Genomic DNA, 23,956 nt, shown 5'->3' with positions numbered 1-23,956 from the left:
ATAGTCCAGCAGAATTTCAAAATATATTGGCGTCTGGTCTGCATTTCTAATTTGCGAGAGTAAATACAAATTTTTCTGGCGCAAACCAATGGCATGTCTGTGGACATTCACAATCCTTTCTTCATAATTGGCTGGGAGACGTTTCACAGTGTTTATTTTCTTATGAAAACTGAAATTATTTTGGTCAAAAACACACGTCAGCCATCCATACAAATTTCACCTCTCATGCTATTGCTATATCTTTCAACAGGCATTGTTCAGTCTTGAATGCACATTCAAACACACTTTTCAGTTACATACTTCCATACAGTTTCTTCTTTTCGACTTCTGGTAATTTCACATTTTATCCCGTTATGCCTGACGGGTGCTGCTTTTCACTCTTTTCCCTTGAGTCACCATAACTCCCATCTGCATGATAACTTTCTCTGTGAATTACCTGTAATGACAACTCATACCAACCCTCCTAAACAGGGGTTACTGCTTAAACTGACACCATGCAAATGACGCGTTATGGACACAGTGCGCTTCTCGCTTGTGGTGAAAACATATTTGCCAGCAGTGTGGATGGAAAAATACCAACTTACAGATTTTTGTATGTCAGGAATATTGTACCAATCTTGACACAAATAATACCCACACCACAACTTGTCATCATCGCATTTTGAAAAAAAGATATGCAGGGATTATTTGCATATACACAGTATTTATGTTTTACAGCTTGAGAGTTGTTATTTGATAATGGTGTACATGTTACCACAGAAATATTGTTACTTTCATGTTTGCCTTTTGCTGCAGATTCCCAATCCTCTGTTCGATTTGGCTGGTATCACTTGTGGTCACTTCCTGGTGCCCTTCTGGACCTTCTTTGGTGCGACACTCATCGGCAAAGCAGTCATCAAGATGCACATCCAGAAGTTATTTGTGATCATCGCATTCAACGAGACTCTTGTAGAACGTGCCGTAGAAATGATGGAATATGTCCCGTACATTGGGCCTCGTTTACAACAGCCTTTTAAGGAGTTCCTTGTTAAACAAAAGATGAAATTGCACCGCCGTTCTGGTGCAGAGGTGCCTTCGGTAGGTTTTTTATATGGTTTTTTGTTTTTTTGTTAAGGAAATATTGAGGTGTACTAAACACTATTTTTAATTAGAGTGTTATTATTTTTTTGTAATATTTTCATAATAATGCTAGTGTTAGGCTGAGTGGCTCAGACGGTTGAGGCGCTGGCCTTCTGACTCCAACTTGACAGGTTCGATCCTGGCTCAGTCCGGTGGTATTTGCAAGTGCTCAAATACATCAGCCTCGTGTCGCTAGATTTACTGGCATGTAAAAGAACTCCTGTGGGACTAAATTCTGGCATCTTGGTGTTTCCAAAAACCGTAAAAGTAGTTAGTGAGACATGAAGCCAATAACATTATTATTAAAAAATAATGCGAGTCATCATTTTGTCACTACACAGTTTTAAGGTAGTTTATAAATTTATTACTTGGGCCAATGACCTAAATGTTAGGCCTCTTTAAACAACAAATGTATTACTCGAAATTGGTTTCGGATAGAGTTCGGTAAAGATTTACCGAAAACTGGCTGAGTAATTAAATCAATGCCTTGACCGTTGCTTGTATCATATTTTTGAGACTAATTGTGTGAGAAAATATCCCTTTTTTTCCAGCACGAAAATCAATAACTTTTTATTAAAAATATTTATAATTTTTTTATGATTACCATATTTTGTCGCATAATTAACGCCCCTGCATAATTTACGCATCCCAATATTTTTGGGTCCAAAGTGGAGAAAAAGAAATGTTCACGTATGTGACGCACCCACTTCCTTGGATATCCATCACGCAGCTCCGGATGCTTTTCGAAATAAAGATATTGATTCCCATAGGGAACAGGAAATATTTGTTTCCGGTGGCTCCAAGTAGCCTACGCAGTGGCCTCCACGGTATGCATTAGCCATGCATCTTGGTAGGTGTGCTATTTACCAACTGATGAGCCCAACTTAACTCACTGGGGCAAAACTCTGGCAACCAGGAATGTCCAATAATGGATCAACCATATTAGTATTATAAAGATATCAGCTACTCTAGTAGCAGCCTTCCTATTGCAAAACCGGCCGGTAGAAAATACCACTGCACTAATTCAGTGAGAGAATCAGCCCAGAAGTGACTAGTGGCGCTCTATTCCAGTCTGGTACTAACATAATTTGCGAATGTTTCAGGTACGGGACATGCCTTTTATCATCATTTCCCTTTATCCAGCTGTAGCCAGGTAGAGGCAAATATGGTTCCTCTCCACTTTCTTCGGTCTTTCCACCACTCCTCCTCCAACACTGTGTCCCAGTCCAGGTTTCTTTCTATAATACTGTGTTGGATTGTATCCTTCCATCTCAATCGTGGTCGTCCACGGCCTCTCCTTCCTTTCATTTGCATTTCCATCACCTTTATTGGCATTCTTTCATCACTCATTCGCTTTATGTGCCCAAACCGTCTTAATCAGCTCTTCTCTATTCTATCATTTTCTCCACTCCAATTTCTTCCTGGGTTTCTTCTACTCTTCTGTATCATACTCCTTAAGAACTGAATTTCGGCTGCCAGTATTCGACTCTCATCCTTCTTTGTCATTGTCCAAATTTCTGCTCCGTAAATTGTTATGGGTACGTAATACATCTTGTACATAGTTTCCTTTACTTCTACTGGCACATCTTTGTCCCATAACATGTTTCTTACACTATGATAGGAACAACTTCCAGCTTGAATCCTCTTACTAATCTCAGCATCCATTCGAGCATTCTCCATTAATTCACTCCCCAGGTGTTTGAACGTTTCCACTACTTCCAGAAGCTTGTCTGCAAGTCTAATGTGTGATCTCAAAATTGTTTGTTAGTCCACAGTGAGCAAGTATTTGAGTAACACTGCATTATATAAACTCGCGGTGATCAGTTACACCGAAACATACGGGAATAGGGTAGTGGCCACCAAGTATTCAGTGTCCAAATGCAACGTGCGCTACCGTGGTAACAGGGAAGTGAACTTGAAGCGTCCATCAAGTCTAGCAAAGCATTTCGCGGACCAAAAAGGGGCATGTTTCTACAAGTTGAGGAGGATCTGCTTAAATATATGATTTTGTTACGCAACGTTGGGTATGCCGTTTCTCATGAAATGCTGTATTTTAAAGGGCAAGAAATAGCTGCTGCACATGGCATCAGTGTCTCGGATTCGAAGTTTACCCGCGGCTGGATGCTTAATTTTATGAAGAGAAATGGACTTTGTCTTCGACGAAGTTTAACATTATACCAAAAAATGCTGAATGATTTCAACCAAAAAGTAATTGATTTTCATCGCTTTGTGATTGAGATGCATAAAGTAAAGGAATATTTGATCCCCCAAACAGGAACCACAGGTCGGACGCCAGTTAGTTTCCGTGTGGCACAAAGTCGAAGGACAGTGAGTGTTATCGTACGCGCTACCGGAAGCGAAAGACAACGATATACTGCAGTGCTTGCTGTAACAGCTGATGGCAGAAAGCTTGCACCTTTCGTTGTTTTAAAACGAAAAAACAGTGCCTAAGTAAAATTTCCGCGATGGATCCACGATTGTATCCTAGATAAAAGGTGATGGACATATCACTCGTACAAGATTGGATACGAATGGTATATATATATATATATATATATATATATATCTAGCAGGGTCCATCCTTCAATGCCCGGCCATTCTTGTGTTGGACACTTTACATTTTTTTCTGCTGGTATGTCATTATGTACCTATATAAATTGTACTTTTATTAGTTCATGTTTATTTCACTTCAGGTCGTATTGTCAGCTCGTAACGGGAAGAATGTTTACCATTGTCGGTACATCAAACCCATGTGTCCAGCTTACCTGATGTAGGTACCTTATTTGACTTTCCAGAAAAAATCTCACGCTTGAATTTTACGCCAAATGACGATAACCGCAAATGAGTTGAACCAATTGTGTTTATATTATATGTGATGTATCATTTAAATGTGTTGTAAATCATTTTTAAATATCTGAATTCCTTGAATAATTTACGCATCCAAAATTTTTGCCTGTATTTTTTGTCAAGAAAGTGCTTTAATTATGCAAGAAAATATGGTAATTCAAAATGACAAACTTTAAAAAAATCAATATATATAGATCAGTCTTTCAGATTTATATTTATGTATGATAAGGTTGATTAGAATATGTTTTCAGACACTGTTTTCTTTTATTATGTGCATTGTAGAAAATTACTGCAGCATTTACCTGATAAATCTGAAACATTTCTAGGGTTAAATATTTTACTTTACAAAAGATCGTCTATGAAGTTCTTTAGTGTACCAGCATTTAGTTTTTTTTTTTTTTTTCCCTGCCTGGCTGCTTCACTACTGAACGTGGAGGATAACTTACTACACGTACTACTTCATGTGCACATGTAATTAATGCCTTTCCTGTTCTTCTCTCTTACAGGAAAGCAATATGCTGTCGTTCATTTTTGAGAAGTTTGTTCTTCTCATGATCCTGTACTTCGTGGTGTCGATCGTGAACTCGCTGGCGCAGAGCCACCACAAGCGGCTCCACAAACAAGCGCGTGGCGCGTCGAAGAAAGCTGTGGATTGACACAAGATTGACACGTTAGTGACTGGGTAATAAGTTGGGGGTATAAGTGAGCAAGGAATGATGATCGGTGTATGCCTGTGTGTAAATATAGGTTTGTATTATGTTTTTATGCTCTTGATACAAGAGAAATTGAAACATAAGCTTTTATTTGTTATGGATGAACATGTACGAAAACAGAGCACTGATCCTTCTTCTTTCTTTAATCTGATGTCGAGTGACAGATGTGATATTTGTTTCACTGTTTGATCATCCACAATCAAATTTGGGTTTTTACCTATATTGTAAGAGGGTTTGAAATTCTCCGACCCTCATAACTGTAATGTATTTGTAACAACAAAGTGCTCGTATTTGTATCTGACAACCTGCGGGTACATAAGTGGCGTTAGAATTTGTAAACCCACTTGTTATTGCTCGCAGGACTTTATACTCGAATCTTTTGGAAGAGGGCATAAATTGGGACAGCATTGTAAGTTTAAAGTGCTCTATGAGTCAGCGGCTGAGGTTTTTGGATGTATCTATCTTAAATAAATACTAAAACACTGTGTGTTTTAATTATTGTAATCAATGATATTATAGTATTAAGCAATACAATTAATTCATTTTGTAGTGCTTTAGTATTATTTTGCCTGATATAAAGATAAAAACAGATTGTTTGTAGATTCTCCAATTAGGAAGGAAAGTCATTAAACAGGATATATATATATTTTTTTTTTTTTAATTTTTTTTTTTTAGATTCTCCAATTAGGAAGGAAAGTCATTAAACAACAGGTGGTTTTTTTTTTTTGCACGGATACTTACTTACTTCTTTCTTGTTTACTTGCTGTGGCTACCGGTATCCCAGTTGGTACTTTATTTCACTAACATTCTGCTGTCATTTATTTCTGTCTGCTGCAACACCGTCTGTCAGGCCCATCGTCATATCTGAATCCATCATCTTGTTTTAGGTCTTCCCTCTGCTTTACCACAAATTACTTTTTTTGATCATGGTATTCTTTTCCGTCCTTATGACATGCTCTGCCCATCTGTCTCCTGCTCTTAACCTCAGGGTCTGTAAACAGTTCTGTGACCTCTTAGACATGCTTGATTCTCCATTTGCCTCTATACATTGGTCCAAAAATCCTCTGGAATACCTTGTTTTGAGCTTTTTTCTTCTTTATTGAAAATCCTATTCTCTGCTTCGTATGGTGTACATACAGAAAAGTTTTTTGCCTTATTTCCTGGCACTGTCACCTTGCTTCTCAAGACACTTTGTCCACATAATCACAAGCATGAAGATGCCTTAAAAAAAAAAAAAGGTTTTGTTGTGGCCTGTAACCAATTTCATACCATCTTAGCTTATCATCTGCAAACTTTTGACCCCACAGATGTTCTTTCAAAGGTTCAAAAAAAGTGAAAGTTAATGACACCAACTCCACACTGGACGGTGGATGTTTCACTTCCTCAAATTTTATATCGTATATTATACCAATTATATGCACAGCCATACGGAGGCACATATTGTCGTGCAGCAACAGAACTCCTTTTCAGAGATGTTCTCAACTTTTTGACCATATGGCAGGTTTAAACGCAATGTGTCAATGTATCGAGCACTAGTCACAGATTGACCCTTTTCCAGGAATTGCACCATTGACATCCTAACAGATTGTGCGCATGACTTTGGCATATTCCTGTGTCATCAATTTCTTTTTGACCAGAGATAGCGGGTGCTTCCGCTAATCGATTGATCTTTCTCTCTGATTCATAACGGCACAACTAGGACTCATCTCCTGAGAAAGCATCTCCTTCATGGGCATAACAGTCCAAATGCTCCTGCCAAACTGTCTACCGCACACGCTTGTGATCACTGGACGGCTGCGTAGGTTCCCATCAGTTACATACTTTTCCTATAGGCAAGGTCATCATGAACGTTATTGTGCAGAAATCCAGGGCTTGTGTTGATTCTGCAGAAGTTCCATCAACAGTGATTTGCAGCTTGTTTTGCATGCAAACTGGTCTCCCACTTCCGATCGAGTGGCTTCGTGGTTTGGGTCGCATAGCTCTCAGCTTGCATTCAGGAGAGATAGTGGGTTTCAACCCCATTGTCGGCAGCCCTGAAGATGGTTTTCCATGGTTTCCCATTTTGACACATTTAACACATTTTGAATGGGCCCCGAACAGAGGCTGCTACCCTATGTAGACCGGATAGTTAAAGAAATTACACTGCTGTACTCAAACTACCGTAACTCAAAAAGTATTCAATGTTATAGACCTCAAACTTAGAACATGTTCTCACTAGGTCTGTACAGTGTGATACCTTTCAAAGCAGTACCGTTTGTGTCTCCATTTGAGTCTTTCTAAGCATGGTGTAGTAAGAATGCCCTGTTTGTGCCTTTCGTGTACTTATTGTATTCAAGGATTTCCCTTTATGGTTATTCCCCGTTTAATTGTAGCCATTAATCATTAGAAGTATCCAATTCACTGTCGCTTGGTACCTATGATGACCAATCTGCAGATAATTAATTGTAAATATCGGTATCTGTCAGCAACCGAATGCGTTGCACCATGTTGACGTCCGCGCTGGCGCTCCTGGGAATAGCTCTACATATCTGATATTATTGTGCTAAATACATGACGGTTTAAAGAAAGAAAGATGCAGCAATAGCGATAGTTTTTATTCCATAACTAAACCGTTTAGGACTCATAATCTTGCCTTGGTTACAGTGATCGTAAAAATGGAAAAAAATATCGGCACTAACATCAATGATCCTACTACTCCATGATATGATGGCAGATAGTTCAAACTCTAGCTAACAGACAGCGCATCAAGCTGAAAATTAAGCCAGTACATAAGAACAGAGATCTCCGGGGCCTGTCCACAATCACTGGCTGCAGTAATACGGAGATCTCCGGGCCTGGACTTCATTGTGTTAAATAAGGCCACGGCCTCTTCCTTCCCACTCCTAGCCCTTTACTATCCCATTGTCGCCATGAGACCTATCTGTGTCATTACGACTTAAAGGAAATTGTAAAAAAAGAAATGGTCTGGTGTTCATCACTAACATATTGTCTTCCATTTCTTAATCTTCCCACCCATTTGTACTCTCTCCCCTGACCTAAACAACTGCCTATACACTGCTGAGATTTCAGGAGCCTTCACTCCCTCTGACCTCAAAAACAGAGCAACTCTTCATTGCTCTTCTGTGGTACAAGTCAAAAGTGGAGTGGCCATGTTGTATGAGCCACTGTGCATGCTGCTCAATCATTACGATACCTTGATGATGTATTGCTAAGGAATCATTTTGTGTCCAGAAATTTAATTTTTCATTGTGCACGAATCTCTCTGAAATTTAGAATAGCCAGGCTGAGTGGCTCAGATGGTTGAGGCGCTGGCCTTCTGGCCCCAACTTGGCATGTTCAATCTTGGCTCGGTCCGGTGGTATTTGAAGGCGCTCAAATACGTCAGCGTCGTGTCAGTAAAAGAACTCCTGCTGGACTAAATTCTGGCATCTCTGCATCTGCAAAAGCCGTAGAAGAAGTAGTTATTGGGACGTAAAGCCAATAACATTATTATTATTATTATTATTATTATTATTATTATTATTATTATTATTATTATTATATAATTCCTTGTTATTTAATGACTTCTCCTCATAAAAACAGATTTACTTAAGCGTTTCTTCAAAGAGAAACTGATAATGCGGTGTACCTATAAAGTAGTACAAATAATTATGCTTCAGAATATAATTTAATTGGTTATTGGTTGATACAAGAGTAATGTGAACAAAATGGGACTCAACTTTAGTCTGATGGGCCAAAACTCAAACCTCACAAGGATCACAGTTGACCTTAAGATTTTCCTCGGGGGAGGCTAAACCTGGTGCTCCCCTTGGAGCTGCCTTCATTTACCGTATTTACTCATATAATTTATCCGCACATGTTTACGCGCTAAGGCTGTATGGAGCCAACCTCTAAATTCTGGAGATGAGTGGATTCGAACCCCACCGTCAGCTGTCCGCCATTTTCACTTCCAGGCAAGTTGCCTTACATTCAAGATGGCGGTCAAAGTCATTCTCTCACACACGGCTAAGCTGAACCTCCAGATAATTCAAGGTCGAAGAGTGTGACCAGAAAACATCGTTTAATAACCCACTGGCTTCAACTAACATTTGTTTTGGAAAGTGTGTGATAATGCAATAATAAGTTGATACTTTACACAGTGCAAATGTTTTAATACTCGTGAAAAAGAAAGGTTTTTGTATTCTCTCGGGGGTTTTTTTCACGTCTTTAATAATCGCCTCGTTTAGAATAGTCCACCTGCGTAGAGTAACGATTAGTGTTATTAGCTGCAGTCGTCGTGAGCCCGGGTTCGATTCCCGGTACTGCCAGACGTTTAAGAATGGCAGGAGGGCTGGTATGTGATTGAAATGGTACATGCAGCTCGCCTGCGCTGGGGGTGTGCCTGAAAAGAGCTGCACTACCTCGGGATGAGGACACGAGCTTAAGTGCAGCTCCATGGCTAAATGGTTAGCCATTGGTCACAGGAGTCTCGGGTTTGATTCCAGACAGAGTCGAGAATTTTAACCATAATTGGTTAATTCCCTGGCACAAGGACTGGGAGTATGTGTCCTCTTCATTATCATTTCATCCTCGTCATGACGCGCAGGTCGCCTACGGGAGTCAAATCAAAAGACCTGCACCAGGCCTCTCCGGAGGCCACACACCATTATATTTAGAAACTATAGGTAGCCAATATCCTTTGCTGTACCCATACATACACAACATTAAACACATGCATGTCAAAAAGTAAAAAAGAAACATATCAAGAGTTTCCATATCCTTGTTGGATAGTTATTTGTGTGTTCAATAGTACGTTTTCCCGCTTAACATGTTTTCTTTCCTTGTCCCTTGCGGAAACATCTTAACGAGGTTTTACTGCATTTAATAACGTTAATTTAAGAGCTATTTTTTCAGAAGAACGACTGATGGCCGTTGTAGGCAGGTTTCACTGTACACCACACTTGTATCGCTGCTTTAAGAGGCTGAGTGCCGCATACTTGTTTCCTTATCAGTGAACCTGCCCAGGAGGAGGTAGGGGTAGTAGATAATTGGAAGTAATGGTTTTTGACCTTGGATTTTCCATGCGCAATGGTATTTATACAATTCTTGGAATCTACAAATGTCCTAAAACTTGGGAAAATTATGTAAGTAAATATGGCATTGGATATAATTTTATGATGTGCAAGGTTATTTACAGGTCTGATAGCATGATTTATCCACTGCATTCCAGTTCACATCATAATCCATGATTGTGTGGTACAGAGTAGACCTGGGGGACAAATTGTTACTGGTGATTTTGCTTATGTTTGCCGGCTTGGTTGCTCAATAGGCGCTGGAGTAATGCTAATTGTATTTATACTCCACACGGCTTTACTTCTAAATTGGCGTTTCACAAAACAAACAAGCATCGCCTTTCCTCTGTTGCCAGCATGCTGCTGCCACGAGAACAGCTGATGCAATACGATCGCGGTAAACAGCCCTCTTAAAATGTAATACCATCCTCAGAAAAGCTAATGAATCCGGATTGTAAACACATTCACAGAACTGCACTTACTAACAAGATCCGACAATAAAAAGAAATATATTATTAAGAATAAAGGAGAATGAGGAAATATCACTCACTGCTAATGGCTGCACAGGGAGGAGGTTATGGGCTACAAAGGGAACACTCCACTGATCTCAGTCACTGGAACCCTCCAACAATAAATCAATATCACCAGCTCCCAAATATATTATTAAACTTTCGACACAGTTCTCCACTGCACCTTCATTTTCCCACACCTTGCTTATTATTGTTCGTATATGCCGCAAAACTTTCCTCCAGTCATCGCAAAATTTAAAAGGTCGTGAACCATACCGAATACCATACACGCTGAGCAAGATAGGTTAACAGTATTGTGAACGTAAATATTAAAGTTAGCAACTAGGTTTCGAGATCACACTCTTCTGATGTAAGTCAATATGAATGGCAGCTTGGGATTGGTTGGATGTCTGTTTCAGCACATAACCACCAGATAGAGCCATAATTGGCCAAAACGTCAATTTAGAAGTAAAGCAGTGCAGAGTATAATCCTCCTTATCACTCTGAATTGTTAGTCACCTCTATCCATACGTTACACTCTTACATTAATTCCCTAATTTTGAAAAGATATAAATGTTTCGTCAAGTCCCATGTAATCATGGATATCCCACTGCTTCAGCGCTTCAAGATGGATTTGGACAGCTAGCACATTTCTACATTCGGAAATATCTTTAAATTCTTTGTTCCAACTGTGAGGGGGAATGAGATTCGCTGGAGAAGATGGTATCTAACTCCAGCCCATCTTCACATGGATAACTGAGTTCGGTGTTTCTTTCGTCAGATACTATTTAACACCAATACCAGATACCTGCGGGTTTAGCACTGCAATTGCTTAGTAATATCATTACAGACTATGAATCTCATGTTAAATCCATATTGGCGATTGAAGTTGTTACAAAATTGTACAAAACTATTTTAACTCTCCTAGTTAATACTATATATTTTACGTCTAAGACGAAACTTCACACATAAATAGACATGTTATGACCCGGCATTGGGTCATCCTCAGTAAGACTTGTAAATTGAATTAAAAACATAGGAAACAAAATGAAATGTTATTTAAAAAGTTTTTTAAAAACATGATGAAAGTTAAAAACTGTGAAATGTTGATTGTTAAAACAGTCTTGAGCTGAAGGTCTTTCTGTTTCAAAGTTTTGTTGTCCTTTAGTGGGGTTCGACTGGTATCTGTATACTGTTGGCTTAGTTGTTGTGTTCACAACATGGACTGATATACACAATCATTACTGAAGTTGAACTGTCTGATTTTAATGTTAAGTGGCCCGCTTGTATCACCTGTGTGCTGGTGCTCCATCTTGTTGCAGGACAACATTGTCTGCTATTGTGGCTCCAACCATTGTAATTCTTTAAATTGGCTACAAGAAGCATGTTTCCCACTTTCCCGTAACTCTAAAACTGTAATAGACTGTATTCCAGTGTCCACCAACCGGCTGACGTGTGACGTAACAGCGCAGAGTGGTCAGGTGCTTCAGTCGTAGAGTGGGACGCTTTGTAGTAGGCACATACTGTGACGTACACAGTGATGTTAGTAGTGGTACAGTGTGGATGAACCAAGCGCATCACAGTGCGACAAGCTATCTATGCCTCCGATCTTTCTGTCTTTATGTGAAGACCTATATTTGTTGAGCCCTAACTTTGCCACATACAAAGCCATAAAATAAATAAATAAAATTATAGGAATGCTACAGCTAAATGTTAAGTTTGTAGAAAATAGCTACGGTGTGTAAAAACATATAATTTACAACACCAGTCCAGTACATTACAGATTATGATCAGTATCAAGGCGAAGAACGTGTATGTGTAACTGTCGAGCATTCGATCAGTGAGTCAGCAGTTCGATTGAGTTCCCACTCTACAACTGAAGTGCCTGACCACTCTGTGCTCTTACGTCACACGGGCTCTCCGATGTCGCACATCAGCCAGTTGGTGGACACTGCTCTATTTTATAATCATTAATCTCTTGCAAATTTGAGGTTGCTCATTGTCTTATATGTTATGTAATGTTGCTGATTATCACACATCTCCCCTCATACATTTCTGGTATTGGTGCCATGTAGTATTTGCTATTAATATTTTATATATTATTATCTTGAATTTCCTTATAAATGTTATTGTTGGTATTGATGATGGGACTCAGTATTGTGAAATGAGTTTGATGCTTTGGTAGGAACCCAATTTTAATTGTGCCCACTGTTGCATAGTTATAGTTCCTAGCTATTATTTAAGTTCTCTGTTTTCTTGCACGTGATTTTGATGGGAGAGTTAATGGTGTTATTTCTTAAGAAAATTTACACTTTATATTCTTTTGTTCATAAATCAGTGCCACTTATTTTGTCAACAGCTGTTTAATGGGTGCCATTAATTTTCTGCTATTGAACAATCCCAAGGCAGAAAAAGCAGGATGATTATATATTTTGGCTTGTTTTGAGAAATTCCTATTGTAGCAATGTTGTATCTTACTAACTGCTTTCTGATCTCTCTTGTAAAATAAATTTGGACCTAAAATGAGAAAGCAATAAAAAGAAAATATCATTAGAATAGAAAAGACAGAATATTCTGCTTTTTTCCATAGAAAATACAATCTTTAAATAACAAATTGTTACTGGTGATTTTGCTTAAGTGTGTCGACTTGGTTGCTCAATAGGCTGGAGTAATACTAATTGTATTTAGTCCTCCTTATCACTCCGAATTGCTAGTCGCCTCTATCCGTACGTTACACTCTTACACTAATCCCTTATTATGAAAATATATAAATAGCATTAAAGCAAATTTATAAGAAATATGGTAGTGTAGGCATTAGAATTTTGGTTTAATAATGGCTATAGATGGATACACCGTGGATAAACATTTTGGAAATAAAATGTAATTGAAAGATTAGAAGTATGTTCCAGCAACATATTACCGTATTCAGCTTACTATTGGAGACAGAATATTAATGAAGATAAATAGTAAATGTGAAACAATGAACCAAAAGACCAGGAAAGAAAAGATTAAAAGTGAAGCAAACAGAAAGAAGGCTGGCATCAAAATACTTGTTAGGAAGATGCAGGCTACAGTGTTTTGGACATGTTATGAGGATGGACAGAACAAGAACAGCCAGGAATTACTTTGACAGAGAAGTGAAAGGGGAGAGCCCAAGGAATCGATGAATAGACACAGCGAAATTGGAGGTCAGCAAGAGGAATGTCAAGAGGAAGGAACAGAAACTATACTTCAGCAGGAAGAAGTGGCAAGCGCTTTTACACCATACCCAGGAAACTGGAGATGGAAATGATTATGATGATGATGGAGGATAAACGTTTCTCTACAGATAAGCCACTATGATTTAAGAAACTCATAATCATTCCATATTTACTTTGCAGTTAAAAAAAAATGTAAATATATTAGTAATCCATTTTAGTCAATACACAAATATCGATTTAAAACATTGTATTGACCAAGGCGAACTACTAAAATTACCGGCACACATTTTCTTCAAGTTTTCTATGATGTAAAGAGATTAAGAAATGAGAATTACATTGCTGCCAATAAGCAGAGTATGCCTAATCAAATTATGTAAATTCAGGTCGTTAGGTATTAATAGGGTGACCAGATGTCGTACATTTGAAGATTTCTTGCTTTGGTGATTTTTCTTTCAAATGAAACTTGATATGTTTATTAGAGTATGACAAATTTTGAGCAGTATTCTGAATTCCCAAAGATTGCACAGTATTTATTTTCAGTACCAGGCCATAATGCTAATGAAGAGAAGTTGTTTTCTCTAATGTCTGCCTAATGGTCTGAAATTCGTAATCATTTAAAGAATGAATCAATTGAAGGTTTGTTGTTTGTGAAGTACAATATGAAACATTTTGAATGCACAGAATTTTATATTATTACATATTGAACAAAAATGTGTAATAGCAAATAAGTAGGAGTGTAACGAACAGTGTCACATAATGGTAAGAAAATCTGTGTTTTAATACAGTAGTATGATGTGCTTTTCTTAGAATCCATCATAGAACAAACCAGCAACTAATTTAATGACTTGCAGTATGATTATAGGCTAGATTGTATTTGAAGTAAACTTTTTGTCAGTGGATGAAGTGTCCTGTGAGGGCTGTAAGTGAAGGAATGGCACCATTGATAGAACGCAATATTTAATCAGCTAACAAGTACAATTGCATTGCATTCCTTTAATGTAGCCACCTTCAAAATCCATTACCTTTTGGCGAATATCGGGAAGCCATTGGGGACCATTGGCAAGGCTTTCTCTGTTGATGACAGCGTCGGAGCGCCCTACTGCGCGGAGTATAGATGCCGCCTCTGGAAATCGGCAGCCTCGGAGGGGTTCCTTCAACTTCAGAAAAAGGTCGAAGGACTTGTGTCTGGTGAGTACGGAGGGTGTTCCAAGACCTCCCAATGCCACTGTTGCAATAAGAGTTTGACATTGTTTGCGACATGACAACGTGCATTGTCATGTAACACGATAGGTCTCGCAATGAACGCGAACGTTTATGCCGCATAACCAGCCGCAACGTCGCTTCAGAAATCGGCATTAGTAGCCACTGTTGACGGTTTTTCCCACAGACTCAGCATGTGTAAGAAGAACACCCTTGTAGTTGTATGCCACAATCAGCATAAGCTTCACTCGACTGGGTTTGTGTCGAAATGGACGCTTTAATTCAGGCAGTTAGGCATGTGTCCACGTCTCATGCTGCAGAAATGTGCCTCATTGCGGTATCTGTCCAGGTGGATGCCAACCAGTGCATACTGGTGCCATTTCTCTACGTTGGTGTGTTGATGTGGAACCCAATAGTGCGCAATTTTTGCTCATGTTAGGACATTTCGCCAGTATGTGCCACACCGTTTGATGACCGAGACCGACATCTATGGATAATTCCCGGACAGTCCATCGATGGTCTACGGAAATGAGACCACTCACGGTGTCAATCTGATTTGAAGAATGGATGGCCAACCCGTGTCGAGCAAATCCGTAGTTTAATTCTGACCCGCACGAAACGCCTTGACCCATCGTGCAACCGTCCTATACGTTAATGCATTCTCACCACAGGCTTCATTTAATCCTCAATAACATTCTGATCCATTTTTACCACTGGCAACCTCAAACGCTTATCTCTTGAAAACCTGCTTTAGAGCAGTAAAACCAACACACACCACTTTAAACTGATTATTTCAACCGTGATGGTTCAATCTTGTCCATATTGTCAGTGTTCTACACCACACAACACCACCACTCCCAGCTGGATGCCCGTCAAATGCACACTACGCATCGACAACAGCGGCAACTGACCGCTCATGCCCAATCTCCTGCGAATGTCTGGACTACGTTGCCACTACTTTATGTATAATCCTCGTACATTTCAGAGCCCAGTGTCCTCCAATTGAGTAGTCGTCATCTGGTTACCCTGGGTATGAACACCTTACCTATATGAAAATGCAGAAGACATGCATATGGTAGATAAGAAGAAAGATTGGGAAAAAAGAAGAAAAAAAAGAAAAACCAGTGTAATGTTGTGATCATACGGACAAGATAATGTCTTGTGGTTCTAGGAGCGTAAAATGTTTCAGAGGTCATAATAATGCTAATTCTTGACTTTTCTATGCATAGTAAGCCCATGTTGCACCTGACCCCAGAATAGACAATTTTCAAATCATGATTAAAATGAATTTAAAATATGAGATGTAAAGTTATATAATAATTTGTACATGTAACCGATCAATGCCCTAAATGACTAATTTTTCTGTTTATAAACAACTTAAAAATATAACTTTGTGAGTTTCTAAGTTGAAAGGTCTTTCTCACAAGTTGGCCATGCTAGCACAGTTGGTCAGTACTCCTGTTTGGAAGTGAAAGAATTTTGATGCACGTTCCAGTGTGGTCATAATTTCAGCTTCTTTATCTTGAAACATTTACACAGTTTTCGAGAAGCGACTGAAAACTTTTTGTTGAATTCCTCGGATTTTATTTAAAGACCAGTGATATAGTATTTTTATTCTCTTGAATAAGATGTGAATTCTAACTTTACAGATCTCATGATGAGCTGGATGTCCAAACACTGTAATATGTGAAAGTTAATTTAGTGGTTGCAATGTTGAGCAAAGGGTTGTTGGTTACATTATATATAAATCATGTACTGAAAGATAGAAACATACACTGTTTATATACAAAGTGTAAAGCTACAGCGAGAGTATATAAACTAAGAATGAGCCACGCAGTGGTTTTTCCTACCGGCACGTGTAACGGTCATTGTCTGGAGTCTGCAGAGTTTGTTGGCAGCCATGCATCAGCATCGTGAACTATTTTAAGAACTTTGGTTATTACTTACCAACATTATGAAGGGAGATACTTTATTCAGGATCCACTGATAAATTATGAGCATTTTTTTTAAATGCTGTGATATTTTTGTCTATGCCAGAAATATACAAGTTCATTTCAGTGTTGTTTCTGCATTTCTGATGTCTGATTAAACCATTGAAATACACAAGTATCATTAAAAAGAACTTGTTTTCTGTGTAGACAAAAAATTTAAATGTCTCAAAATTTCTTTTCATACATGCTTTAAAAATAAAACCACTTTTCCTTTTGCGAAAATCAAATGATCATAAATATGTCTCTCGGTCATGGCCATCCATCAACGGCTGCTAAATTCAGATGACCAGAAGACAGCCTGCACGGTTGCTGAGGTTAACTCTTTCCCGCGGGTTGCGTAGTAGAGCGTACTAGACTTTCAAACTGACTTACTGTGCCATCTGTCTGCTAAACATATAACTTCTTGGAACCAGTGAATTCCCCACGCTTCCTAGATACAACTGACATGCACGAATTGCTAAAATAAAGTGGATTTTTAAAAATATGTTTTCTTAGTTACAATGGGCAGCTGACTGAATGTAAACACATTGCAGCAACATGGCTGCACATAACCAGTTGATAATCTAAAATGCAAAAGGACACAGAAATAAACTCTGTCAAGCAGAAAGAATATTACGGTACCGCAGTAATGGTTACCGATATCTGAGCGGCCGCGAACGTGTTTACCTAAAGACCATGTTGTGCTATCAAGCGAGTTGGCTGTGCATTTCCAATTAAGGAGCTATGTGCTTGCATTTGGTGGGGGTTTCCCATTTTCACACTAGGCAAATACCTCAGAAACAAAAGACACAACTCACAAACACGTCTTTCAATAGGCACTTCCTCACTAACAAGACCGCATTACATCCAAGGCCAGGATGAATCCGTGCTCACTTGCCGTGTATTGAAATGGCTGGATCTTCGTTCAAATGCTCTCCCTGTAAAATGAAAGTGGGCCAAGTATAGGCATGCTGTTGGTTAATACGTATTATTCTTGCTAAACCGAGCTGTAATACGGACGTCTCACTGATGTAAAATAATAAAGTATAACTACTTTTACCCACTTTTCTCTTAACAAGGCCATTTGTTAAAAAGTCAAATCCCCTGTATTTCTGACTATGTACTGTGTAAGTCAAGATAGAAACTGTGTATCATAATTTAATAAATCAGGATCTTTTTATCAGAGTAGTCAAGACACATTTTCATGTGTTAAAAGTAGACAATCCTGCTTTTTCAGGACATGGCATCCCTAGGTGTACTTCAAGAAGTGAAGTGTTGTATCTAAACAGCCTGGGACGAATCAAGTATATTTCAAAACAAATATCTGTGGCTTATTCAGGAGTGTGAATTTCAACCCATGAAGTGCTAGGCATACTTATGCCAATCTCCTTTTTTATTGGTTTGTCCCATAAAACTTTTTAATTATTGCACATTTTTTGCCAAACATTGAAAATTGTTTGTAACTGGCAGAGTATGTTTGTTTCTCCTCACTTGAAGTTCAGTTTGAAACACTGAATATTATTATTTTGTATTGTTGTTATACTCTGTATGTTACAGAGACATTTGTTGTTTTGTGAATTGTTTCAAGTTTGTTGTTGTTAATTGTTTCTTATGTCAATCACACCACATGATTCAGGAAACATACCCATTCCCATTTTAATGATTCCATTATTTGTAAGTGGATTTTTAAAGTAAATACATTGATACAATCTGGTTTGATGCTATGTTTGTTTTATTCTAAAAGTAAGAATACATCAGAGCATCCCTTTCAGTGTTGGCTAAAATCTCATAGACCAAGCGAACTTTCCATGCGGTTAGGGTCACGCAGCTGTGACTACTGATCTGCATTTAGGCCTGTTGCCCAGGTGGCAGGCTCTCTATCTATTCTTTTCCTAGCCTTTTTCTTGAATGATTGCAAAGGAATTGGAAATTTATTGAACATCTCTCTTGATTTATCTTCATATTGTGATCTTTCCTACTTATAAAGACATCACTCAAACTTATTTGTCTACAAATGACATTCCAGGCCAACTCTCCACTGGCAGCTCGCAACATACCAACATACAATGAGATTTATTACTTGTAACATACCACTTCGTCGAGCAGCTCATCTTCTTACTCCCAAGTCTTTCCAGCCCACACTTTGCAACATTTTTGTAACACTACTTCTTTATCGGAAATCCCCCACAACAAATCGAGCTGTTTTTCTTTGGATTTTTCCCAGTTCTTGAATCAAGTCAAATACTTTAATACATCAATACCGGACAGCTCTATCTCAACAGCATTGAGTGGAGTGCGAACAGTGACGGTGGTGACATCTAGCGTATTGGTGTGAACTGCATACTTGTCTATGCCACAGTCAAGACCAACGGGAGAGGAGTGCACTACACTCATTGGAAATATTTTTGTTAAAATAATAATAATAATAATAATAATAATAATAATAATAATAATAATAATAATGAAATTTTAATATATTAAATGCCTCCTTCATAAACCTCCAAACGAGCATTATGTTAGCCGTGCCTTTTGCTGTCTTAAGAATTATAAAGCAGAATTTGTTTGAGGATCCACCCAGCCTCTGGGGGAAATATTTAACAACTACTCTCTCCGCTCCTTTTTAGCCTTTTCTCAATTACCTAGCGCAGGATTTTATATGGACTTAGCCTAGTTTTCCGGCAGGATGCCTTTCCTAACAGCAATCATATGTGGAGGGATATATACCGTACTCACTATCGCGTGTTTTTGTGGTTGTTTTCTGTATGATGTGTTGTATATACTTGAAGATGCGTATGAATACGAACACAAATCCGTAGCTCTCGATCTACAGGAATTAACAGACGCGATTAAAATCTCCGACTCAGCCGGGAATTGTACCAGCGCCCTCTGAACCGAAGGCCAGTACGCTGACCATTCCGTGGTGATGATTATTTTAAGAGGAAGTACAACTGGCCAGCCATCCTCTATTAACACTAATCAGAAGGGAAATGGAAGAGGTCCAACACAGAATTCCTGCGGGACTATATTCCGGCACCTCGGCGTCTCCGTGAAAGTAGTGGGACGTAAAAAATATATTATTATTTTCTTACAGTAAAAAAGGTGACTGGATTCGAAACTCATGTCCTTCAATTTTCAATTTCAAGACTACCACGATAACCATTGCGCTACAGGCCCACAAGTTTCCGATTGTGAAATTTATCGTACTGTTTAACAATGTGGACCCTCAAGTTTTAGTATACTAGAGTTCCATATTTGTTAATATTATTGGTTTTAGGTCCCACTAACATTTCAGTAGAGTATTTGATTGATTTTCTTAATATAAGGAGCATAGAATGTAACCTCAACACAGACGCGAGGTCATTACTTTTTTTAATACTTGCGGTTCTTATCAGTTCCCATGCGCATTATCTTGCTGGGTAATTTGTTCAGCGCATAACACATTTCTTGGAATATAACTACAATGTAAGATTATTTAGTGACAAGCACTGATACATTATAAACAACACGGCAGTGCGCCAAGAATCATACAGATAGCAATATGTTATTGAAGAGTTGGTCACACCAAGCTGTGTAGGTAGCAGCACTATCGACTTTCTCGCTGAAAACAGCAAGCTGTCCCGTATTGTCATATTAAAGTATTTGATCAAGTACTCCTGGTGAGGGTCCCATACACTGAAACCATACTCTGTTTGGGGTCTTACCCGAGACTTGTATGCCCTCTCCTTTACATCCTTCTTTTTCTACATCCGTTCCCTTCTCCAGTTTCTCTCCGGGTAGGGTAGTGTACCAAAGCCCTCCACCTTACTCGATCTTTCCACCATTCCTCTTCTAGTACTTTATTGCTATCAACTCCTCTATTTGCAATACAGTCCACAACAGAGCTCCTCCAGCTCAGTCTAGGACGTCCCCCAGGCCTCTTTCCAGTCTCTGTATCCATGAATGTTCACTTTGGTATTCTCTCATTTTAGCTTTGCTATATCAATCTCTTCTTGAAGTTTACACACTCCCACGCGTCTCCTTATTTCGTCATTTTGTATTCTATCTCATCTGGTCTTTCCCTGTACACTACTATAACCCCAAAATACACTTGTAACCATGTGCAGAGATCTGTAACCTTTATTTCCAATCCCATTTATGTGATTACCCCAATGAAGATCTTTCCTTATATTAAAACCGAGGTACTTAAAATGATCCCCAAAAGAAATTTAACCCCATTTATCATCATAACATTGCCTGCTGTCCATCTCACAACATTATGAAGGTCATTTTGCAGTTGCTCACAATTTTGTAACTTATTTATTACTCTGTACAGAATATCATCAACTGCAAGAAGCCTCATCTCTGATTCCACTTCTTTAATCATATCATTAAATGACATGATATAAATTTTATATATATAAGAAAACATAATGGTCCAATAACACTGCCTTGAGGAGTTCCCCTCTTAATACAGGGTCAGATAAAGCTTTGCCTACTCTAATTAGTTCTATTTTCTAGAAATATAGCCACCCATTCAGTCCCCCTTTTGTCTAGTCCAATTGCACTCATTTTTGCCTTTCTGGAGATAGTGGGTTTAAATTCCATCATCAGATGCCCTCAAGGTGGTTTTCCATGTTTTCCCATTTTCACACCAGGCAAGTCACGGCCAGAACCTTCCTAATCCTAGCCTTTTCCTATCCTTCTGTAACGAAAACATTTGATGTGTCGGACATAAAACCATTAGGAAAAGGAAAAATAAATTGCGTAATCTATGCAATGGTGGCAGCTGCAAAAGTGAAAAGTGAAGATGCTCTATGAATAAACCAAAAGTTGTGTGTAAGTGGATATTGGGCTGTCCAAATGGTTTGGAACGAAGAGAGGAGTACAGCAGGTCAGTGCTTTGTCACCATCCTATTTATTACTGTGATGGATGCCATCCATTACAAAGGACAAAAACGGAAGGAGCAGCAGGACTTGCAAGCTTCCATCTTTGCAGACGACGTGGTGATCTGGGATGAAACCAAAAATGATGTGGAGGAAAAGCTGCAAAAATTGAGTCGAGAGTTTAAGGGATATGATTTAAACATCAACAAGGCTAAGACTGTGGTGATGAAGTTAGAGGTGATATGACAAGCCACAAATCTGAATAAATGACACCAAACTGGACAGTGTTCCAACATTAAGTACTTGGGTGGTATAGTATCAAAAGACAACCTTGCAAAATATGAGATGGACAGTCGATTAGCAAGGCAACTCAATTTTACCACCAAGTAAGACAACTGGTGTGTGATAAACAAGTACCATTAAAAGCAAAGATGACATTATATAAATTAATGAATATTGAATTTTCACGACCGTATTGTAATCGAAACCGACTTTCAAGCTATTAGGTCGTGTTACGTACATTTAGTACGTGTTGAAGAGATGTTAAGAACAGAACAAAAATGGCCAACCGGACACCAGTGGGACCCGGCCATTTTTGTTCTGTTCTTAACATCTCTTCAACACGTCCTAAATGTACGTAACACGACCTAATAGGTTGAAAGTCTGTTTTGATTATATAAATCGCATTATACACCCATCGTCACGTATAGCTTGGAAACAACCATGTTAACGAGACAAGACAACTTAAAACTCCAAGCTGCAGAAATGAAGTTCCTATGCACCATGATACAGAAGACCAGAAAGGACAAGTTCAGGAATGGAATAGTCGGAGAGGAGGTGGGATTAGGAGACTCTCTACTACAGAAGATCCAGAAAGCAAGACTGTAGTGGTTTGACCATGTAAGAAGGATGAGTGCAAGCAGAACTGCGAGAAGAGAATATGAAAGAGAAGTAAAAGGAAAAAAACCAATGGGCAGATCCAGAAGAAAATGGACGGAATCTGGTGAAGAAAGATGTCGAGGAGAGAGGACAAGATTGAGAGAAGATTATGAGAGAACAATGGTTCACGGACCAAGATGTAGAGGGCTTGTACACCACACTCGGGCAACTGGAGATGGTGAACGATGATGGTGGTGGTGACAGCTGCATATTGCATATGGATACTTGAAAAAATTCAGTTTAACGTTTATATATTACGGATGATAGACACACTAAGAAAATTTTTAATCGTTTCAACAAGCCTAATAGGAAAGGGAACTCTTATGACAAATAGTTTGTTAATACGAAGACTGCAAGAAATGAACATCGTGCATCAAGACATCCACAACAGAACCACTTTCAGGAACAAGATACACACACTTGAGGGGTTCCTAGAGCCAGAAACAGCAACCAAGAAGAAACAACATAGGACGGCTGGAAAGAAAGAAGCTGTAAACAAGAGAATGAAGGAATTCTGGTGCCAAAGAAAACTAAAATAATTAAGATAGTTGGCCAAAATTTATTATATATATAATAAAACCTCATAAACACGAACTTGCCCAAGATAAACACTCAGTAAGCATTAAACATCCACAAAAGCAGGGAATGTATTATTTGTTATGGAAGGTCTCTTAGGTTAACACAAATTTCTGTTACCATGAACTTCCAACTCGTTTAATTTCACTATATGTCGCTCAACACAAACTTTCTTCTTCTTATGACGCCGTCTCCCTTCGAAGGTTGGCGATCCAATTGATTATGATTACACGCGAAACGGCAGCACGGAAGATTTCTATCGACGTATGTCCATACCACCGCCGCAAGTCTTTCAGCCAGGAATTTCTCCGTCTTCCCACAGATCTTTTCCCATCAATCTTCCCTTGAATGATCAGTCGGAGAAGTTTGTATCGTTTACCTCTCATGATGTGCCCGAGGTAGCTGAGCTTACGCTCCTTGATGGTTATGAGAAGCTCTTTCTTCTTGTTCAAGATGTTGAGGACTTCTTCATTTGTCTTCTTTTCTACCCAAGATATTCGGAGTATTCTTCTGTATAAGTACATTTCAAGAGATTCAATACGCTTCTCCAGTAAAGGGCTAAGCATCCACCCTTCGAAACCATACAGAAGGACAGGAAAGACATAACACCGTAGCATTCGAACTCTGAGCTGGAGGTTGAGTTCTCGGCTGGTGAATAAGGTCCTCATGGTATTGAACATATTTTTTGCTTGTCCAATCCTGGATAAGATTTTGCATTTTGAATCACAATGTTGGTTCACTAGAGTTCCAAGATATTTGATAGAAGATACTTGTTGGACGATGTTGTTGATGTAAAGGGAGGCCTGTTTCGGTGTTTTTGAGAATACAATCGGCTTGGTCGTGTTAATATTCAAGGATAAACCGTAAGTTTCACTGGTCCTCACGATGTTGTTTATAATGATTTGAAGATCACTAGGGTTGCTGGCTAACACAGTCGTGTCATCAGCAAATCGGATGTTATTAATGACA

At 38.8% G+C, this 23,956-nt stretch overlaps 1 protein-coding gene across 6 annotated transcripts in view; it reads left to right on the top strand.

Moving 5' to 3' along the window:
• Positions 1-5,174, top strand: part of Tango5 (Transport and Golgi organization 5) — a 62,791-nt gene extending 57,617 nt beyond the window's left edge. For all 6 annotated transcript variants that reach the window (XM_067158767.2, XM_067158764.2, XM_067158766.2 and 3 more), the window contains 2 exons: positions 796-1,077; positions 4,473-5,174. In XM_067158767.2, coding sequence (XP_067014868.2) covers positions 796-1,077; positions 4,473-4,622 — 432 coding nt within the window. In that variant the 3' untranslated portion in view covers positions 4,623-5,174. The remainder of the gene's footprint in view (positions 1-795; positions 1,078-4,472) is intronic.
• Positions 5,175-23,956: the final 18,782 nt, after the last annotated feature.

This window comes from Anabrus simplex, chromosome X (assembly GCF_040414725.1).
Source record: "Anabrus simplex isolate iqAnaSimp1 chromosome X, ASM4041472v1, whole genome shotgun sequence".
Classification (NCBI taxonomy): Eukaryota; Metazoa; Arthropoda; class Insecta; order Orthoptera; family Tettigoniidae; genus Anabrus; species Anabrus simplex.
Note: the sequence above shows the minus strand (reverse complement) of the source record. Positions and strands in the feature narration are given on the sequence as shown.